The sequence below is a fragment of the Macadamia integrifolia genome, chromosome 1 (genome assembly GCF_013358625.1).
Source record: "Macadamia integrifolia cultivar HAES 741 chromosome 1, SCU_Mint_v3, whole genome shotgun sequence".
Lineage (NCBI taxonomy): Eukaryota > Viridiplantae > Streptophyta > Magnoliopsida > Proteales > Proteaceae > Macadamia > Macadamia integrifolia.
In genome coordinates, this window is record NC_056557.1 from 7,944,964 (window position 1) to 7,968,331 (window position 23,368).

The 23,368-nt window shown below is 38.1% G+C and overlaps 2 protein-coding genes and 1 long non-coding RNA gene across 3 annotated transcripts; 2 read left to right on the forward strand and 1 right to left on the reverse strand.

Annotated features, from left to right (window-relative positions):
- Nucleotides 1–3,804: 3,804 nt before the first annotated feature.
- Nucleotides 3,805–5,184, forward strand: LOC122076093. The gene is made up of 3 exons (XR_006139428.1): nt 3,805–3,881; nt 4,151–4,219; nt 4,925–5,184. It is a non-coding gene; the product is annotated as an uncharacterized LOC122076093 (long non-coding RNA).
- Nucleotides 5,185–5,577: 393 nt separating this feature from the next.
- On the forward strand, nt 5,578–6,111 carry LOC122057789 (beta-glucuronosyltransferase GlcAT14A-like). Its single transcript, XM_042620097.1, has one exon. The coding sequence runs from the start codon at nt 5,578–5,580 to the stop codon at nt 6,109–6,111; it is 534 nt and encodes a 177-aa protein (XP_042476031.1).
- Nucleotides 6,112–16,245: 10,134 nt separating this feature from the next.
- Nucleotides 16,246–22,459, reverse strand: LOC122080595 (40S ribosomal protein S9-2-like). The gene is made up of 3 exons (XM_042647388.1): nt 22,320–22,459; nt 21,501–21,882; nt 16,246–16,622 (listed from the first exon to the last, which is right to left on the reverse strand). Exons 1-3 carry the CDS (start codon nt 22,345–22,347, stop codon nt 16,439–16,441), a joined length of 594 nt encoding a protein of 197 aa, XP_042503322.1. The 5' UTR covers nt 22,348–22,459; the 3' UTR covers nt 16,246–16,438.
- Between the last annotated feature and the right edge of the window lie 909 nt (nt 22,460–23,368).

Below are 23,368 nucleotides of genomic sequence, written 5' to 3' on the forward strand. Positions count from 1 at the left end.
GCCAGAGGGTGAAATTGTTCTTCCCATTAAACCTCTCGATGTCATACTTGACATTCGATCCCTTCCCTGCCATTGTGATAGTAAACCCTAGAAAACGGAAACCTAGAGCTCTGATACCAATTTGTAGAAACGCAACCCTAAAACAATGCAGAAGATAATAAAAAAACAAAACAAATAATGCACACAGATTTTACGAGGTTCGGTAAGGTTGCCTACATCCCCGGTGAGATGAGATCCTGCTTCACTATCAATAGAGAATAGGGTTACAGCGCTCGTCCTCACACCTCTCAGTATTGCTTGCATTACAGAGAAAGAAACCCTCGCTACAAATATATAGCGAAAAAAACCCTAATCCGGATTAAACTACAATTGCCACCCTAATCCGGATTAAACTACAATTGCCACCCTAATCTGGACCGCTGTCCTGGCTGTCTAGGTGTTGCAACAGTACTCCCTGGATTAAACTGCGACGGAATACAAGACATCATACACCAACATTTATGTCTAATAAAAAGGGAGTCCCAAGTATTTGTCCAATACGCTGGTGGGAATGATTTGAAAATATTCCCAAAGTTACCTCTTTGTATTAGAATCCACATTGGGATTGAATTGAGCTCATGACTTAGTAAGATTAATTTTTTGGCTAGAGTAATTGCAATACTTGTCCATAGTGGCTATAAGAGTTCTTGCCTCAGCATTAAAGCTCATCTAAATACTATTAGATCATTAGCGAAGGCCATGTGAATGACCCATTCACCACCCTCGCAAAGTTGGATGTCATTGAGGCATTTTTGCTGCAGATCCAATGCCAGTTGAGTAGAGAGGACCTCGGCACATAATACAAATAGATACGAAGACAGGGGGTCTCCTTGGCGGAGACCCTGTGTCGGTTTGAAAGGAGGAAGAGGTGAGCCATCGACTAGCACACTAAGCTGTGTGTTCTCGACATAGAACATAATACGATGAACCCTGTCTGCTTTAAAACCATAAGAAAGAAGAACACGACAGAGAAACGACCATTCCAACTGATCATAGGCCTTGAGCGTATCAAGCTTGAGAGAAAATAGACCACCTTTGCCAGTTCGAGTGCCTTTAATCTTCTGAAGTAATTAATTGCATATGAGAACATTGTCTTGACTATGACGGCCTTTGATTAAGCCATTTTGGTTGAAAGAAATGACACGGTCCAGCAATGGGGGAAGCCTATTACCCATTAGCTAAGAAATAATTTTGTAAGTGAAGTTGCATAGGCTAATAGGCCAGTATTCAGAAACCATTGACGGGATATCCACCTTTGGAATCAAAGAGATGTAAGTATGATTGAGGGGAAGGGAGAAGGTACTAGTGTGAAAAAAATTAAGTACCGAAGCGCACACTTCCTTCCCAACTGTAGCCCAGTTTCTTTGGAAAAGATACCTAGAAATCCATCTGGGCCAGGAGCTTTATGAGGCTGCATGTCAAACATAGTGGCTCTTATTTCAGCTTTCGTGACTGGCTGAGTAAGAAGGAGATTATCCTTCCTGGTGACTCATCATTGGATCGGAGAAAGATAACCATCCAGATCATTAAGAACAGGTAATTGGGAAGTGTATAAATCATGGTAACATGAGTTAATTGCAGTTCCAATATCGTCTTCTGAAGTTAAAGACAGACCATCAACATTGAGGAAGCGAATCTAGTTTTTAGCACAACGCTTAATTATCGAGAGATGAAAAAACTTGGTGTTTTTATCCCCATAATGCAACCAATTTTCTCTGGATTTCTACTGCCATAAGATCTCTTCCTAATGTGCCAGTCTTTGAAGGGTACCGTTGTGGACTTGTATTGAAGGAACCAAGAATCATCTCTACTCAGAGATGGGACCAACTCCAGCTCAGAGAGCCGCCTGGAATAAGATTCCATCTTATGGAAGATGTTGCCCACTTGATTCTTGTTCTAGGCCTTAAGCTACTTCTGAAGATGTGAAAGCTTTGTCCATAATTGGAAAGAGGGAGACTGTTCCAAAGTCCATAAAGTTTCAAACCAGAAAGAATGTGGAACACGAGAACGGGGGACTTTGGTTTGGAGAATGAGAGCCTTATGATCTGATGAAGCAAGAATATCAGTGAGGACAACTGCCGATGGAAACATCTGAAGCCAGTCAGCTGTACATCAAAAATGATCCAATTTTGCTTCTATTCTCCTATCCCCAAATTGATTGTTGCACAAAGTGAATTGTGAGTCAATCAGAATGATTTCTAAAACACAGGCATTGTGGGTGTGAGTGGGCGGCCCCCAAGCTTATCCTCTAGTCGGCTATATAAATTCCAATCACCGGTTAAAAGCCAAGGGTGTCAATTAAAAGTGGCGATATTAAGCAAAGTAGAGAATTGCATACATTTAACATCTTCTATACAATTGATGTACACAAAGGAAACATTCCATGGTTGATTGAGATTAGGAACAGAAGCTTGTACATGAAGACACCAAGGACTCTTTCACTGCATTATAAGACTGACTAAACTATGCCACATTAACAAGAGACCCTTAGCACAACCAGCGGCTGGGACACTAAAAAAATGATCAAACTGGAGAGACTTACAAAAGAGATGTATGTGAGAACTAGAAATCTTGGTTTCAGACAAAAAAAACAAGGAGGGTTGATGCTTAGCTACTAGATGATGAATTTCTTGCCTTGTCAAAGGTCGACCCAGCCCCCGACAGTTCAACGAAAGGACTTTCATGGCTGCTCTAGTGGTTGAGAATGGCCAGCCACTTGAGCCTTAGAGTCTACATTCAGCTCAGAGTCCTTAGCAATATCGACATCATCAAAGGTTGGTTTGTGTCTTTTAGAACTCTTACCACATCCTTCAGGGAACAGAGGAAGAGTAACAGGATCAACTGTATCATCCAAGCTTGAGCGCTTCCTGGGAAATGTGGGTATCAGTTCATTGATGCAAGCAAGAGGAGGAAAAAAAGGGCCAGCTTGAAATGGATTTTTGACTGCCTTTGGAACCAAGAATCATCTCTTTTTCCTCGATGATCAGATGCTGGCAATCTGCCTTTGGAGAGAGGGATTGTTCTTCCCCGACACCCTACACCGATGGCCGGACCTAGAAAGGCTGATATCAAAGAAGATGACCCTGATCAACATTGGAGAGGTCTTTGATGTAAATAGTATTCCCTTACCAATCGTGTAAAGAGGAACCATTGTGGATTTGTGGCGTGCCAGTATGGGATGATGAGGAGGTCCTTGAGCCTGTGGAGGCTGCGCATTGGACCGAAGAAAGTTAAACATTATTCTACGTGTGTTGGACGATGTCAATGGCACCTCAAGGCCCATAATGTAAGCCATGTAAATGATACTTGGCAAGATTTCACTCTTACGTTTGGGGGTAAATGTTGGTGGTCCACGCCCAACGGCTGTCCCACGGATAAAAATCCTCTGTTATTCTAATCGTCCGTTTTTTCATGTTTTGCTAGGTGCAGAACGCGACACGTGGACAGTCCATCACCAACGGTCAAGATTAAGAAGGTTGGTTGAAGCTACCAAAACCGGGTTGAGGTTTGTGAACCAGACCGAGATTTGGGAGACCCAACCCAACCCGTTAACTCCTCTCTTCTTCTTCTTCACCCTCTGTTATCTCTCTCATTCCCTCTTACACGCTATCTCTCGGTTCAAAGGATACTTGCAACTGATCTCATCTGGGCTATTCTTGAAATAGTGAGCGTGTTCGAACATCAACGAAGCCCCTTGCAACCCTTCTTGACTTCTTCAATCTCTGTTCTCTCTCCTACGCATTGATATTGCTCTCTCTCAGTTGCCTCGAATTAGAGAGAGATTTCGAACATCAACGAAGCCCCCTGCTGGTTCTCGCGCACACTGGTTCGATCACCCTAAGGTATGAAACCTAAAACTTACTTTCCTCTTCTCTTCTCTCTTCACTCTTTTTTAAACCCTAGATATTTTCTTATTCACTCTCTAACCAGAAGCTTCGTACACGCTCTCCCTCTTCATTGGTTATCTCGAATTACTGAGTGATTTCGAACATCAACGAAGCCCCTGCAACTGATCTCGTACACTTATTGGATTGATGACCCGAAGGTATGAGAAGAAAGGGCCTTCCTTTTTAATTATCTTTTTTTTTTTCTTTTCTTTTTTTTCATGTAGCAAAGGAGCAGAGGAGCAGAGGAACTCTGGTCTTGTTGTTTTCCCCTGCAATCATTCTCCCTTTACAAGGTGAGAGGAACAGAGTACTGGCAAATAGGAATTAAGACATTAAAAAAAAAAAAAAAAAAAGCATTCATAAATTTTTTATATAAAGGACCAATCAAATTTCCTTCTTTTTCTTGATAAAAAAAAAAAAAAAAAAACAAAATACAAAAAATGGGGTCAATAATCAAGATAGAGGATGAAGCAATGAAGTTTCTTAAAAATTGAAAGTCAATGCACTAAGAGCACTAATAACTCATAATATCTCCTACGTTAGGTGTTTGAAGACATTTGTGGCCCCCTAAAAGCAAGGGTAACATGGGTGGAAGACATTATATTATGCTATTCCATGAAGGAGACCATATATGGAAGCTTCTTATATTGTTTGTTTATTTTTTTTCCTGAAGATCTCTTGTATTGTTTGTTTGTTGAATCCATCCAAGTATCGAAGGTTTATACAAATAAGTTTATGAGTTGCAAGGCCAATTAGGAGGTAAAGCAGGTGATCAGGAAATGAGCATGTGGGAAGGGAGGAAGGAAGGAAAGGAAGGTAGATGGTGAGTTTGGTCAAGTGAATGGATAGTGGAGATGGTGGAGGTGGAGGTGGAGGTACAGGTGGAGAAGGGTGTCTCCTCTCTCCACTCTCCACTCTCCACTTGTTGTAAATTAAATGACGGAAACTTTGAAATCTATTCATTTCGATTATTTTCTTATGGATATTGCATTTTACAGAGAAATGGATGCACAACAACGGATGTGTAGCTGTGGAGAGGTGATGGTCATCCGAACTTCTCAAACGGCGCGGAATCCTGGACGAAGATTTTACAGATGTCCGGTAGGCGGAAAACATCCGGGATGTTTTATTTGGTTGGACCCAGTATCGAGGAATTATACTGAGACTGTAGACACAGGAACATGTTATTCAACAGAAAGTGTTAATAGGAACACACGGGTCATCTCAGCTATTCGTCAACCCTCCTATAGTCCACAAGTGCGGAAACAAATACTAGTGGACCAGTTGTTGCTCAACCATTATTATGGTTTAACCATCTTCTTATGTATTTGGGTGTTAATTCTCTCGTGCTATGTCTTTTATGTAACGGCCTTGTAAATAGTACTAAAGTCTATTTCATATTATGTATGGAGTAAATACAAGATCAAGACTTTATGTAAGATTTCATAATTTTTTTTTCCTTTTCGGATGATTATTAACTTTTGTTTGTTAATGAAAAGCCTTCCCATAAGCACCTTGAATTTGCTGCTTGTCTCTAAAGATGATAACTCATTCCCAATTAATTGTATCTGAATATTTTTCTGGACCAGGTAGGCTTGTTATGCATTAGCCTTTTTTCATTTCAAATTCTCCCTCAATATGCAGAGCCTTCATGGATTACTGTGTACATGGGTGGGACAACCTCCCAAGGAAACTACTCATGTACTTCACCAATGTGGCCTACCCACTTGAATCCTACTTTCATACAGTCCTCTGCAACTCCCCTGAATTTCAGAACACTAGTGCAAACAATGATCTGAGGTTCATTGAATGGAACAACCCTTCAGACATGGAAACAAATTTTCTCAATCTGTCTCATTATAAAAGAATGGTACTAAGTGGGTCAGTCTTTGCAAGACCATTTCAAGAAGGCAATCTGGTGCTTCAGAAAGTGGATGAAATCATACTGAAACGCCGGCCAGATGGATTTGTCCCTGGAAAGTGGTGTTTGGACACAGGAATGAATCAGACAATGGAGATTTCAAATTCAGATATAAATGAGGAAGAACCCTCTTCAATCTGGGGAGACATTAATGCTGTCAAGCCAGGGCCTTATGGACTGAAGCTCAGAGCTATTTTGTCTAAACTTGCTGATGAAGGAAAGATAAGAAACATCAATGTATGTAAGGTGTTCAACTCGAATTAGTCGTAAAGATGAAGAAGAGAAGAATTTAACACAGCAATGAATTCAGAAGGCAAAGAATAGATGCCTAGTGAATTTGAGGCTGAAATTTCACATCAATCTTCCACCCAGCCAAATGAATGGCCATTGTTGTAATACCTTTGTATCATGTAGAAAGATGAGTGGTTTTTGTATTTAAACAAAAAAACTGTAGTCTCTCATCTCATTGAGCCGGCCTCTAGAACTTGACGATTTGATTTAATTTTCCATTGGTGGCCTCCGGACATTGCCACCATTATTCTGTCCATTCCCATTCCTATTTTCCCCTTTGAAGAGAAAATCATTTGGTTTGCTAACTCGAATGGTTGCTTCTCGGTTGCATCGGCTTATAGCATTGTGGCCAATGGCTTGAGAACCACTCAAAATTCCCATTGGCTTAAGATTTGGAAACTCCCAATTGCTCCAAATGTACAACATTTGATCTGGAAAATCATGCACAACAAACTCCCTCTACCTGACCTCGATCTTGAACCAAAGAGGCTTCAATCTTGACCATTACTGCCCTCTTAGTGCGTCCTAACTTCAGAACTCAGATCATCTCTTTCTGTATTGCCCTTTTTCACAGCATGTGTGGAGCAAGATGGGTGAGCATATTCCCATTCAGAACCATCAGAGTATTATAAACTTCATTTCATCTTGCTGCCTCTGCCCAAGGAGAAATAGGGATTCTACCATCAAAATTATTGTCTATTGCTTTGTTCTCTGGAACATGTGGGCAGGTTACTGGGCATGGGTTTTCAGCCAAGAGCCTTTTATCCCCAAGCCAAGTCACTTGAACCAATCCAACATGTTCAAAGAAGCTTAAAATCAGCAGAGATGAAGCTTGAAGTAAACATCTTTATGAGAACATCACCAAGCCAAGTCACTTGAAGTAAACATCTTTATGAGAACATCACCTCTTTTCACCTATCAAGACTCATCAGAAATTGGAAAACCCAGAAATATGACAAAGAGTTCATTAAACAGAGATGAAGCAAACAAGCTACTGAATCAAGTGCAGAACCAAAAAAATTGAAGGGAATATGAAAGAAATATGAAAGAATTTAATCATTTACAAAACTAATTCAAATTTGAACTCAATATAGGAATTTAATCATCGACAGAACCAGAAACATAAACATAAACTTCAGATTCAAGAAATCAGAGAAGTGAAGTAGTTAATTAGTACTAGGATATTGGAAATCACAGGGAAGAAGAAGTAGATGATCTGACCTGTTAACAAATGGAAGAAAAAACTCAATCCAAAAAAAGTCTCAATTCATCAGAAAGCATAATATTACAACCCAGAATTCAGTACCCAAAATCTGCAATCATTTGAATCAACCAGAAATTCAAGAAAATCAACTCAGAAAAAGCAATGTCCATCACTGTATTTAACATGGTGTGCAGAGAACAAGTATACCAGTATAGCCATGAACAGAGGAACTAAAACTGGTTCTATGGAAAGCTGAAGACAATTATTTGGAGCCAAGAAGACAGATCAATAAAAATTAATTTGGAGCCCACGGTTTGAAGAATATAAGATTCTAGAAAATCTGGAATTCTTGGACAGCAGATGTTAGAAAATGCAGTAAAGAATGCACAGACTCTATTAAAGATACTCACCTATTGAGCAGTAAAACATTATTCATATCAATACCTCTTTTCACCATGCACAGACTCCATCAAAAATTGGAGAAAATACAACCCAAAATGAACAGTAAAACCTATTCTGCTAGTAGAGAACAAATAAGCGTCAGAAGTCCCATTTTTTAACATAACTAGACTGCCCAGCTGGTTTTACAAAACTAATTCAAATCTGAACTCAATCACAACCCAAAAAAATAACATCAAACCTACATTCGTAAAAAACGCAAGATAAACATTAACAATTTTTTAAAAGTGCATTGTTTCGAAAGTGTTTTGTCTAAAGTCTTGGTGGATTCGAACCACCATAACCTGGGCATTAGCCCAGATGCTCTACCATTTTGAGCTAAAGACTCCTTACCTACAAAAAAAATTTGTTAGTACATTATAGACTAATCCATCAATAAAAATATGCTTAATATCCTGGATGTATTGGCAATCACAAAAAAGAAAAAAAAAGTTAGTTCCTCATTAACTGAATGTATTTAATAGCAAATAAATAATGTTCCTCATTAAATGAATCTAAATACAATCTTCATCTAGTGATTGATGAATTGCAGATGCTTGTGATTGATGAACTGCAGATGCTTGAGATGACATATGGGAAATAGACTCCTGCAGGGAATATTGAAAATTAGGGCAATCCAGATTCATATAAGAAAATGAAAAATGCAGCCAACATAACTAACTAAAAGTGTTTACCATAAGTGACATGTAACCGGGATAAATGTTATCAAACAGTTGCATATTGTATGAGGCAGGAGTTGGTTGCTGTTCTTGTAGTTGTTGACTATTACTTGGCCCTCCACTCTTTTTTTTTTTGCCTTGCTTTTCGACCCAACTCTTTAGCCTTCTTCCACCCTTACTTTTCTCTTTATGTTTGAAACGTATCCCATCATACACGTCAGTTGAGAAATTAGGCAATATTGGCATATCAGGGCAATCGGCTGGGTTGATTCTAATATTACCAACCTTCAATCTTAATTCATTAGCAGCATCTTTCATCAATTTGTAACCCTCAAATGTGTTAGAAGCTTCTGATGCTATTTGAACAAATTCATGACAAATACGCCTATACCGCTGTGTATGGTCCAAGTTGACATCCTCTTCAATTTCTTTCCCCCTATTGTTATTAACTACCATAGTTCTTGCTCCCCGTGTCCATCTCTTCAAAATATAGGAATCAGGAATACGCTTTATGTCGAGCACATTTAAAACTTTCAAACAATGGCAACAAAGAAGACCATCTGTTTCGAATTTCCTGCAAGCGCAACCTATAATTCCAGCAAGCGGGTTACAACATACTTGATATTCACCTTCTACATCAACAATCCCAACTCGAAAATCAATGAAGGGAAATCTATCAGTTCGGTCTCTGATGCAACAAACAGTCATCCAATTATATTCCTCTTGAAATAACGCATAAATTGTAGGAGTGTAAAGTTCCCCAACTTGTTTCTGGACAATTGATATTGAATTTGCAAGTCGTGGCAACTTGTTTCTTGATTCAAATTCAGCTTTTAATTCATTGTCACGCTTCTGGTTAAGAACTCTCTCGAAGTGCTTAAAAAATTGCACAACATCCAAAGTTGACTTCAAATACTCATTCAAATCACTATTCAAACTCTCACTGAGTTGTGTACTTCGAATACCTAATGTGAATGTGTTTTTCATGTAGCACTTCGCCCATTTATTTCTAAGTGTATACATGCGCCTCAACCATGCATTATCCATAACACCATTTTCACTAAGCAATTTAGACCATGCTCTGTCGAATTGTTCTTCCTCATCGTATTGGTATATGCATTTCTTTATATCTTTAAGAAACCCGGAGCCATCTTTCATCATATTACCCAAATGCTTAATGCCATTCTGCATTAAGTGCCATGTACACAACCCATGCCACGTCTGAGGCCACATGTCTGTTAATGCTATAGTCATAGCAGCATCTTAGTCCGTGAAGATAGTTATAGGCTTCTTTCCACCATGTGCCTCAGCAAATACCTCAAACAACCACTTGAAAGATTCCACTGTCTCATCATATAAAAGTGTGGCCCCGAATACAATGCATCCTCTATGATGATTAAATCCAGCAAACACCCCAAGCGGCCTACACTGTCTGTTGGTGCGAAATGTAGTGTCGAAGCTGACTACATCTCCAAAGTGTGCATAATCAATGATCATCTTTGGATCAGCCCAAAATATATTAGTTATTTGTTCTTCACTATCCAGCTGAACTGAGTATGTGAAAGATGGATTGTTCCTAGTTTGAGTAACAAAGTAATTCAACAAACTACCTGCTTCACCATATGATAAGGAACTCATTCTTTTAGTACGGAGGTAGTTCCTAACATCTTGGGTCGTACAACTCAAGTTCTCGATCCCACCAGCCTGCCTACCCATCAACTCAATTGTGAATCTAGGTCTAATGCCCGAGTCATCAGCCAAATCAATTTCATACATATGTATGTCTGACATATGCCTCTATGAACGCATCATATGAACTGTTGAATCAGTATGGAGATCATGATTATGTTCCTCCACAAATTCACGACACATATATTTTCCATCCCCACCCAAACATATGGCCATCTGTGCTTTGCAACTTGTTCTTGTCTCAACTCGGGGGTTAGTAACATTGTTGTCTCGCTTGTCTGGTTGCCGAGACCCAGCTTTTGAACAGACAAACCGCCTTGACGTAATAGTCATCTTGTCTTTCTTGCTTTTATTCACAGTGTGTCTCCTAATACTAAACCCCATTGCCCATCCGTAACTGTTGTAAAAATCATATGCTTACTGTTCTGAATTGAATAACATACCAACCTGAGGTTCCCTCGCATCATTCAAACAAGCATTCTCCATACTAGATAAAACAAATAAAAACAATGATGCCTTAGATACTACTACATTATTGGATGTAATAGACCCTAGTTCTTAGAATATGGATCTTATAGCCAGTCAAAGAAGAAGAATGAAGGTTACATTAGTTAGAAAAGAAAGTAGCTGAAAAACTTAACTTGTAATGGTTCACCCAAACATATTTTTGGAGATATAGTTTGTTTATCTGAATTTGACCAATACATAATGAAAATGTTTTATAAGATGATATATGTATATTTTACTGTTTGTAAACATAAGATGATATATAGAGCTCTGTCCCCTTATTTTTGGAGCTTCACTCTATGATAACGGAGGTAATTTTTTGTTTTAAAGAGGTTAATGATCTAGTGGGATGGTTTAAAATTTGGCTTATACACCCTAAGCAAGAAAATGAGCTTACTTCGACGAGAACACAAAACAAACAAGAAAATAACAGAAGTAAAATGAGATTTAAGAACACATACATCATCTAAATTAGCACCAGTAGCTCAATCTAAGGATGATCCTTGAAGAATTCACGTTGTGAATCATAGACTGATAATCGGAATGATCCACAATCTTACAAAGATGAAGATTGCAAGCTAAAAGCAATGCATCACGAATCACCTCAGCCTCCATTGAAGAGGCAACAAATTTCAAGCTAAATTTACCCTTAGCAGCAAAGAAGTTTCCTTTGAACCATCATGGAGTAAAACACTACTTTTTTTTTGGTGGTGGGGTGGGGTGGGGTAGAAAATGAGGTGTCTACACTCTGGAGCTTTAATTGGTGAAATGATTTTCAAAATTGATTCCGATGATGAAGACAAATGTTTGTCATTTAAAAACAAAATAGGAAATACTAAATGGTGATGCGAGAACAGCACAAATCAACCACTTATTCCACCATTGCCAAGGGAGCATCACATTTTACCTCTTGAAAACAGAAAATGAAATTTCTGCCAAAAAAAAAAAATTGAAAATGTAAAACTCAAGGATAGAAATCTATGATCAAATAAAAACTAACATCACCCATAAATCTAATAGAAAGAAGAACTTAGGTACATGTTATCTATAAAGTCATGAAACAACAACGATTCTTAAACATACCTGAGCAGACCGCGACCTTCGTTCGCAGAGAAACCCACTCCTACTCCTTCGGTCGCAGAGAGAGGGTTGTGAGAAGGGAGAGAGAGACCCTTATCGTAGAGATTGTAACCTGTTGCCTCGAATTAGTGAGAGGGGTGAGAGATATCTGCAGAGAATCTTTCAAGCTTGCAATGAGCGAGCTTCGTGAGTAGTACGAAACCTTCGCAGAGCAAACACGCGAGCTTCGTGAGCAGATTTTGCTACCTAGGGTTTTCTCCTCCCAGAGCTCCTTTCAGATTCAAACCCAATGAGAGCGTCGGACAGAGAGACTAAGGGGGAGATTCATTCGTGAGCTTCAACCAATGGTAGTTTTCACTTGTGAGCAAGAGAGATGCAGCGAGAGGGTTGAGAGAGAGAGATGCACATCAACGAGGGAAACCCAGGTTTTACATGTTCTGAAATTCAAATTTCAAAACTTATTCTAAACCTTACTGTTTGGGTGAACCGGTTCGAGTCATCCACACTTGTAAACCGGATGAATAACCCTGAACCAACCTTCTTAATCTTGACCGTTGGTGATGGACTGTCCATGTGTCGCGTTCTTCACCTAACAAAACATGGAAAAACAGAGATTAGTTGACTTAAGAGTTGACTTACGAACTCAGCTGACAAAATTGACTCCCAAAAGTTGACATGACATGTTGATTCCTCCTGCTAGAGGACTTAATGCTCTCTCTCTCTCTCTCTCTCTCTCTCTATCTCTCTCTCTCTCTCTCTGTGTTTGTGTATACAAATCAAAGGCAAAGCATTAACTCAGTCTCATACAGAGAATATAGCTCAAAGTCCAGCTTATCTAGGAACCAACTAAACAAAGAAAATTGCAACTGGCCCTCCATTAATGGCCCATCCCCATGCTTCACTTCATGTATGATGATCATTACTGTCAAAACAAGAAAACCTTAGGAAAAAATTACGTACAAGAGAAAATAGAAAAATATTGGTTGCCCTCTTTATGATTAACTTTGACAAAGACTTATTGTGTTGGTTTAATTACTTTCCTCCACATACGGTCTTTTAGTGGGGCTGAACATAAAAGAATAATTTAATAAAAAATAAAAAAAAAAGAACATAAAAGAATAATGAGAATGATATTGTAAATGAAACATGAATATATCTTCAACGTTGCTTCGATTTTGTTAACATTGCCCTTTTATGAAGAAATAACGCTACCCACTAGTGCGAGTACACACCTAAACACATGGATGCAAAAAGATTATATTATTCTACATTGAAGATGCTTGTACTAACTCTCTCATTGGCCCCAAGCTAATGTGTATCATTGACCAATACTAATGTATATTTACACTAGCGGGTTTTGTTCCTTTGCCCTAATTTAAATTTTCCGTTATGAAGTGGACTTTCAGTGTTTATTTGTTTTCTATTTTTTCATTGACATATTGGCAAATGTATCACAATGACTACTTTTGGTTTAGTTCCAAACAGCTTCCAACACATATAATCATTTACTTCGCGAGAACCCAATTAAAATAGAGGTGTTTGTAAAATTTTCTTTGACATTTTGTTCATGTTTCTAGAATGTTGGCTTTTTGTGTGGGAAATTTACCTGTCCCATTAGCTATCAATCCCCCACCCAAAACAGAAAGTAAATAAGGGTCAGCAAGTCATCTTTCAGTACATGGGGCCTGTTTCACTCTGTTTTGTATTCCCTAAAATATGGTAAATATTAATGTATGCACTAAGAAATATGAAGAAACAAATAGAATCAAGTAAAAATTACATAGAGACCATACGTGGTTCATATACTAATATGATGTGCTATATCTATGGGTTAAGTTGAGGATGATTCACTATGTTATGAAAAAAAAAAAATGACTCAACTAATGGAGATCTCTTAAGAACACCAAAAATCGCAACAAAAAGAATTCTCCCTAGAAACCCTAACACGAAAAATGCCCATATCGCTCTCCTATCTTGCTTGCACAACATGACAATAGGACAAAAGAATACTCCTCCAAATCGGCAATCCATCGGGTTGGGTCGTAGTCCCTTACTACCAAGCCCTCACAAAATTTCTACTTCGTGTCACCACAAAAAATTTGTTGGAGTAGAGCAGTCTTTGAAATGGATACAAGAATTCAAGACACACATAACAGTAAATATGTTATTTTATAGAGCTAAAGGTATATATATCCTTTCAACTTTGTTTTGATACCAATTTCATCTAAAATCTGCTTGATTTTGGATGAGATATGGTCAAAACAAGATCAATGGCTCGAAACAAAGCATGACAACTAAACCAATGAGACGAGAGAGAATCATGAATTTTATCATTTTAGGTTATTTAGATGATTTTAAAAACTATACATAACCTTATATCATCTCTAATGACTTGGAAAGGGATTTTGATTGGCCAAAAAAGCACATTGAAGTATCCACTTAGCAAGAATGACTATAGCAGCTTCCCTGGCTGCAGGTCCTACACATATTAGTTGTTAAATCAACTATAACTTCTTTATTTGATATCATATTAGCTTCTCTTTAAATGTTTTAACCAACCTATCATTTGTTAAAATGGTAGATTTATGAGCAAATATGAATTGCGGAGATCAAAATGTCAATGTCATTTACAATTTCTAATAGTGATATAATGAGAAGACACTTTCAAATCATTTTTTAAAATTCTTTTATACCTTTAATTAAAAATTATTTTGAAAATAAGATGAGGGAAAATTAAAAGAAAGTCCAAGTTCAAATTTTTTTTAATAAAAAAATAGTACTATAATGTGCCATTTAAATAGACCCTTTTTTTTAAAGGTTGAGAAGATATAGATGTCATAAAATGGATAGGTGATTATAATATGAATTGGGGAGAATTCTATGTCTTGTTTCTGGACAAGTTGACACTCATTGTTTACAATGATGATTTGCATGGGTCTTTTGTAAGAGGGTAGATGCCTTTTAGGTTAATTTTACGTTTTGTTGCCACATTGGCTACAACTTCTCTATTGCGTTGCATATTTTTAAATTTTCCTTTTTGAATATAAAATTTAAATAAAGAGCATAGAAATATTTCAACATCGATATTAACGACCTCCTAGAGTCTTTGAAGTTTGAACCCTTGATTTCACAATCCACTTATGGCAATAAAGATCTTGTCTCTAGGCCTTTTTAACAAAACTTACATATTCAAAATCATCCATTATGTTACATATATCCATGGTTCAAGAACTTAGCAAAATATCGTTGAAATCACGGATATTTCAGATGTTTTTTATTTTATCAAAACGATACTGCATAAAAAAAAACGCAAAGACAGTTTCGATCATTTCATTTCGAAATTTCACTCATTTCGGTCCAAAAAATACACTATTTTATCAAAATTTCGATCATCTCGGTAATTTAGTGGTTTCAAACCACCAAAACGAAACGAGTTCTTGAACGTTGCATATATTATAAAGAAGATGAAAATCCTCCCAAGGATAAGCTTTAAAATAATCCTTATAAGCCAATCTACAATCTCTTGAAAGTCTATCCAGTCTATGAAATATGACCACCCTTGTTCTTTTGCTCTTGCAGTCCTTGATAAACCCTTTGATCCTTTAATTCTTGAGAACTCCCTTTGATAACTGATGTCGATGCGATATTTTGAAATTCTCTATTGGGATGGCACATTTGCTTTTTTGTTTCCCTTCTTGTACCACCACGGTTGATGATACCCTAAAAGCTTGAACACTAAAAGGAATTTTTTTTTAAAGAAAGACTTATTGGTGATAAGAATTTTTTTTTCCTGTTTTTTTGTGTGGTTTGAAGAAGGAATCTATTCAAGAAGGCGGGCCTAGATGATGGTTCAAGAGACCTAGTCTCGTAGATAAAGCAATCTAATGCACAAGACTCTCACTACTACTGTGGGGTTTGAGAGGGGCAATTGTACGCTGTCTTATCCCTTGCTTTTTAAGAGAGGCTCTTTCCAAAAGAGAGAGGAAAACCAAAGGGGTCTGGGAAATCACTAAATTTTGAATCGAATTGAGTTGGGACCTAGCCCAGCCCAACTCATTTTGGTTCAAGTTGAGACTAATTTCGGCCGATATGCGCACCTAGAGGGTTTGTGATGTTGTGTATTACAGCAATGTGTCAGGCAGTTTGGATTTTCTGTGTGGGATCTTACATTCAAATCAAATGTCAAACAAAGTGGGAATGTTATTACATGGCTCCAACCAAGGGAGGCTTGCCCTTTACTGACCACCTAGTTGTAAGGTGTGGCAACATGAACCATTAGATCGACATATCAACATTTAGAATTTGCAGAACACCTTAAAAATGAGTCTGATCCTCGATCTCCCATGTCGTGACCTAGCTCCCTAAATGGGAATCCACCAGGGGTCTGACATGAATCAAAGAAAGGTCCAATCATGAATCATATGGATTAGATCCCTCATGGATGGTGGATTCCCATGCATAGAGAACATCTCCTCTCCGGAACATTTTCCCCACAAAGAAAACTAAGAATTGGTAATAGTTACATGGATGATAGATGCGCATTCCGAGTGCTACAATAAGAAACTCAATTCTTCAAAAAGAGTAAAAAACGACTTACTACAAACCTCAATAGGGAGTTTTAACAACTAAAAGTGCGATTGCGAACAAATAACTGGAGACCTAGATTTCTATTGTCATCAATAAAATGTGTTCAAACTAAGGTTCAATCCTCATCCTCTTCCTCTCCATCCCCACCGGTAGCCTTCTTGGCAGCTGCCTTCATGTTCTTTCGCTTCACTCTTCCTGGGCGTCCACCTCCAAGAGGACTAGTGAGTGAGAAATCAATATGCTTCTGAGAGTCGACCCTTACCATGAAAGAGGGAATGTTGACAACCTGCCTTCCGACCCTGCCAGAAAAATGTAGAATGCCACATTCAAAGTTATGGATATTTTCAAGACAAAATCAAGTTCAATGAGCCTGACAGATTGGGAGGATAGAAGTTTAGAATGTTGATAAATTTCCTTTCCAAACTAGACATAAAAATAGAAGTTAAAAAAAAAGAAAAAAAAAGAAAAAAAAAGATAAAGATGAATACAAAGATAATGCAAAGAACAGCAGCTCCTAGATAGAAGTTTAGAATGTTGATAAATTTCCTTCCCAAACTAGATATAAACGTTTGGAAAATAGAATTCAAGATTAACACAACGAACACAAAGATAATGCAAAGAACTAAAGTAGCTCCTACATATTTTAGTTCCCCCAAACTAAAGAAGGGGGTGAGGGAAGAAACAGGAAACTAAGGGACTTGCAACATCAACAATGAGTAAATGGCAATTCTGGAAAACACATTTTTTTAAGACAAAATGAGTGCGGGGTCGGATATGCAGTTCAAAGGCTATGCAAAAAATCAAAATAGGACCACCAATTCTAATCACAAATTCCAGGTAAAAGCGTCAACGGCAATGAACTCTTAACATAGAACAACAGCCAAGGTCTTCCTGATAACATACAACCACGTAATAATATGCGAGAAATCCATTATGAATCTCAAGATATCAAAGCTTTTTTATCTGCATTTTGCAATTTGGCTTCTTAACATATAAGCACAGCCCAGATAATCCCTTTTCCCATATATAATTATGTAAAGGAACAGTTTAATTTCTCAGGTTATTCTAAACACAATACGGAAATTGGCATCACAAGACAACTTTCATGCAGAGAAATACATGGAAAAGGACGGTGGAACAACATTTTCAGGATTGTGAAAATTACAATCAAGGCAACATAAAACACCTAGAACTTTTTTTTTTTTTGGGGGGGGGGGGGGGAAGAGGGGCGAGAAGGTTGTGGATAAGACACCTTATCCATTTGAATATGACAATATAGCCATCTACACACCAAATGTATCACCTCTTAAAGATACACCATCTATCATCAGCCAATTAGAAAAACAGAAATGTACATGAAAAGCAAAGGCACATAATTACCAGTCAATGTCATCAGAGAGACAATACACAGAAAAATGTGATTATTATGTCCTGATCAATACCAATCTCATTACGCAGCATAAGATCCAACCTTATGAGTTATTCAATGAAACCAGAGGACACCTAAAAAATGCCCCTATGAAAGGCTTGAGGCAAAGATGAAAAGAGAAAACCCCATATCACCTATTGTCCACTTAATTATGTGTTTGGATTTCTGACAAATAGCATCAAGATAAACTCAAGAAAGAAATTCATGAAACAATTTCGTGGCTTGAAGCTCATGTACTAAAAAAATTTTAAAAATTACAAGAGTAGGTGAGTTCATAAAATACCCCATTGGTTTCGCTATAGGCCCACCCAATCACTAAACAGTTAACTCAAGAATTGGGTGGCAGAATTGTAATTATCTCAAGTTAAAGGGGGAAATGTCATGGTCATAATCAACCAAACAAGGGAGGGTCACTCGATGGAAAAAGTCAAGGACACAAGGGGAAATAGTATTCATTATATAGGGTTACACTTGGAAGTGAATCAAAAAGATGGGTAGGCAGTAATAAGGGTGAGCAGGAGGGGTAGTTTTGAAAATAGAAGAGTAAAATATAAAATATAATGAATTGTGGGGAAGGATAGAAGAGTTATCGTCTTTAACCCATTTGACGCAACAGAGCGGCTGAAAGGCAAACTCTCTGGTTTGAAGGCTGACCTCACCTTTCATGCAGTGATTCCTCTCCCTTGGGCTTCCCAACACAACCAGTAGCTGCCGGAAAGAACCAGCAATCAGCAAAGAAGATTGACCTAAGTTCGGGCCTTGTGGAACTTGCAGATTTGGTTCTGCAACTGGTTTAGTGACTCACAACATAAGGTGACTTTGGAGAGTAGGACCCAAGCACCGATCACATTAGGAGTCCTACCTTCAACTACAACCACAAGTCAAAAGGAGTTCCAACGAACTCTTAGGCCGACAATATCGCTAACAAAGAAGAACGCTGAAGTAGCAATATAGAGAAACAGGGAAACAAGGAAGAAGAAGAGGGAGGAAACTCTAGCACAGGTAGGCTAGAGAAGGAGATCGCAAGGAAGAAATGGGGTGGGGAAGAAAGTTCACACACTCACAAGGCCAAGTCGGAACTCAACGACTCACTATTCAAATCATTCTCAAATCTAAAATCCAATAGCACAGTACATGTACATAAATAAAAGAAGAAACCCAACATCAAAAGAAATCTATTCTAGTTTGGAAACTCCAAACAATTAGGAAACAAAATCCTAGTAGCTATCTCCTACTTAACCTAAAATAAAATAAAATAAAATATTACATGTTAATCCCAAAATATAAATAAATAAATAAATCCTAAAATATCCTATTAGACCAAAGACCAAAATTGGACCCCATTCATCTCCGTCTGGATTCCCATGTAGGTTCGACTTGTTCTAAGAAATTTCTCTTGCATCAATTCTTCCCCACTATTGAGAAACAACTTGCCCACAAGTATGAAGAATGGTATAAATAAAAGCACATAAACAAGAGCTATATGCTCCTTGTCAGAAACTCGAAGAAAATCCAATATATAAAGCTTTGGAATTGCATCCATATCTTGAAATATGTGGGGGATAACAAACTCAATATGAACATTCATTGCTGCAGTTGCCACAGCCACAACAACAGTCTCATATCCCTCTACCATAATTTGTAGTCCCACATCCAAGCGGTCTTCCTCATGTGTTGACCAAGTTGGCTCTTCTTGTGGCTGACTAACTGCACTGCTGGTATCACATCTTTGGCTCTAAGCATACTTCATCAACCAATCCTTGAAGAACGTATGTCTGGCGCATATGTGAAGACTGTTGGGTGCACAAATTTCTGTCACAATCAGCGACACGTCTCCATTTTCCAACCACTTCCGACACAATATAAAAATGCGTTGAGGCAAATCAGACACTCACAATAATCACTATCACAACACTGAAAAATGGAGAATTTGACGAAGACACCATCCTCGGACTCGATGATCAAGTTGGTATTTGATAACATAACTATAGATCCCCAGACAAAATCGTCACTTAGCCCTTGATCAATAAACAAAAATAGCCAGCTCTCCAATGGGCAAGCGAACTCTAAACTTGAACACAAAGGACTCCATTGCCAAGTTTACTCTAATACCAACTGATACAAAACCCGGGTCACAAAATACCCTATTTAATTCACTAGAATTGAGTGGCAAAACTGTAATTATATTAAAGTTAAAGGGGTAAGTGGCAAGGTTGTAATTAACCAAACAGTTAATAGACTAATGCAAGGACACAAGGGTAATAGTATTTATTATATGGGTTAAACTTCGAAGTGAAACAAAAAGAAGGGTAGGGAGTAACAAGATTGAGGACGGGTAGTTTTGAAACTAAAAGGGTAAAATAAACAAAAAAATAATAATAAAAGGAATCATGTGGAAGGAAATAAGAGGTTATCGTCTTCAACCTAATGACACAACAAAGAGGTAGAAAAGCATCAGTCTTCACGGTGATCAAAAAATCTGGTTTGAAGGCCAACCGACCTCAACTTTCAAGCAATGATTCCACTCCCTTAGGCCTCCCAACACAACCAGTAGCTGCCGAAAAGAACCAGCAAGCAACGAAGAAGATTTCCTATGATCAGGTCTGGCAGTGCTTGCAGATTTGGTTCTGCAACTAGTGTGGTACTCAGGATAGAAGGGAACTTTGGCGAGTAGGACCAAAGGGAACTGATTGCATATAGGAGTCCTACCTTCGACCACAACCATGAGCCAAAAGGGGTTCCAATGAACCCATCTTAGGTTGACATTATGACGACAAAGAATAACACTGAAGCAGTAAAATGGAGGAACAGGGAAACAGGGAAGAAAGTATGAAAGGAGAAGAACAGGGAGGAAACTCTCACACAGGAAGGCTAGAGAGGGAAATCACACAGAAGAAGGGGGACAGAAGCATTGGCACACTCACTGGAGCCACACAGGCACTCAACAACTCACTATTCAATACATTCTCAAATCTCAATTCCAATAGCAAAGGACATGTATATAAATAAAAGAAGAAATCCAAGATGAAAAGAAACATAATCTCATTTGGAAACTCAAAAAAATTAGGAAAATAAATCCTAGTAGCTATCTCCTACTTAACCTAACCAAATTAAATACAAGATTAGATGTTAGTCCCCAAAAAAAAAAAAATATATATATATATATATATAAGACCCAAATTGGACCTAGTTCATCTCTGTCTAGATTCCCAAACAGCTGGGTCCAAGGAACTGCTCTTGCATCACTAGAACTTATTTCTCTTATTTTCTTATTCAAATATATATATATATATATATATCTCAACAAATGTCTTAATTATCCACATCTCCCTTGAACCTTGAACATGAATGCACATAGATATAAGTTTGGTAACATAGCTGATTGCCGTTCTCTAATTCCCCAACCCCCCCACCCCAAAAAAAAATATTTATCTTGGCAACTTGAATGGTGGTATCTTTAGGATTTCCTACTTCTAAGGTGGGAAGGGGAATGCACACTAAACTTGTGGGGGAGTGAGATCTCTTTCCAATCTAAACAAAAAGGTCTTTTTCTAAAGTTTTGTGCGAAAGGTGGGTAGATCCATTCAGCGTTTCTTTTTCAATTGATTTTGTTTGGATGAAAGCTGAGATAATGCCATATCCACGGAGCTAAGATCATCGGATTTCAGCTCCAGCTCCCTCCACGATTTCTCTATAACAAAACCGATGCTACTTCAAAACTTTTTTTGGGAAATTCTAAAGTTTATACCTGATATGCCTCTGCCTGATAAGCACTCTAGCGTGGTGGATTGACTTGGCCATACCCGACTTGAACACAAGAGTCTGGAGACGGCGCTCAAGGAAGTTTTCCACAGTCAGCGCCAATACATAATCAAGCTTGTTCTGGCTCTCGTCCAGAACCCCATACCTGTTCATCCTACGAAGAAGGGCTTCACCCTCAAAGATCCGACGTGGGTTCTTTTCATCAAGAGTGAGAAGCTCTCTCGCAGCATTACGGATACGGCTTAGAGCATACTGAACCCTCCACAACTCCCTCTTACATCGGAGCCCGTACTCTCCAACGAGCTTCAACTCAGCGTCCAAACGTTCCTTCTCGTATGGACGACGAGGCTTCTTGAAGGTCTTGCCATCTGAAGCAATCCAAAAACTAGGGTTTTACATCAACCAAAACACTACAAGAGAAAAAGATGCTCGAGAACAAAAGCGCAGACTGAACTGACTCAATACAGACTTTGGAAAAGAAGAATGTAACACAAATTACAATATTGAACTAAAAGAACTTGCTCTCCTAAAACCCTAACCAAAACAAACAAATGAAAAAAAAAAAAAAAAGGCACTAAACACGGTAATCAGCAAATGATGCTAAAAAAACCTAAAATTAACAGTAAGACAGACAGATCAGATCAAAGATGAATTAGCGTGTAAGTCTGCACACAAACTCTTATATCCGAAACTCAAAAAAGCGAGCAAAACAAAATTTGAAATGCTTGAATCTTCTCATCTGTTAACGAATGAGATCAATATCCAACATACTATAATTGAAGAGTATAGAAAGAACAGAGCTTACAGTTTCTGTAGAAATTGACGTGAACCATGGCTCAGTCGCTTTACCCCCTTCTGATGTCGCGAGAAACGAACTGACGTAGCCGAGAAGACGACCTAAGAGGGAAAGAGGTTGTAATGAAAATTTATAGGTGAGGTGTTCTACAATAGAGCGAGGCCATACGTCACCATTTTAGTATTTGAGTGGACTGTTAATTTTGACCGTGAAATTGGCATTATTAAATTAGAAAAATTATATGATTACCCACTTCTGGGTTTTTTTTTACAAAATTAGCCATCAAAAGTTTTAGTTAACAAAAATACTCAAAATTAGGTTTCCCTTTATAAAATTACCCATTTTAAGTTTAAGTTAACAAAAATACCCAAAATTGAGTTTGGGTTTTCAAAACTATCCACTAAAAATTTTAGTAATAAAAAAATATATGATTATATGTAAAAAATGAAAAATCACTATTTTGGATAGTTTTGTAAATCCAAACCTGATTTTTAGTATTTTTATTAACTAAAACTTTGGGTGGGTAGTTTTGTAAACCCAAACCTAATTTTGGGTATTTTTGTTGACCAAAATTTTTTGTGGGTAATTTTGTAAAGGGAAACCCAAAAGTGGGTAATCATGTAATTTTCCTTTATAAATTCTCCAAAGAGATCCCTATCCAATGGATTCATTTTTATTTAGGGTAAGAGAATGCCCTGCCCGTTGGATGTAGGTACACACCAGTCCATGCAACCAATGAGAGGGCATGGGCAAGCATCTTCAGCTTGGGGCAGCACCGTCTTTCCCCTACTATTTCTAAGTGTGTACCTGTGCTAGCGGATAGGGATCTTTTCTCCATTTATTTAATATGGGAAATAGTGCTACCTTTTTGGTGTAGGTGTAAGCCAATGGGAGGGAAAGTGAGAGCATCTTCAACGCATGGTGGGGTTAGGGAGCACGGTTTTTTCCGCACCTTGGTGTGTCAAGGCATGGGCGAACGCAAGTGGGTACCAATCTTTCTCTCACTTAATATTTAAGGAAAGGATTCATTGAAAAGCAGTGTGGCCACGCATTGGGAG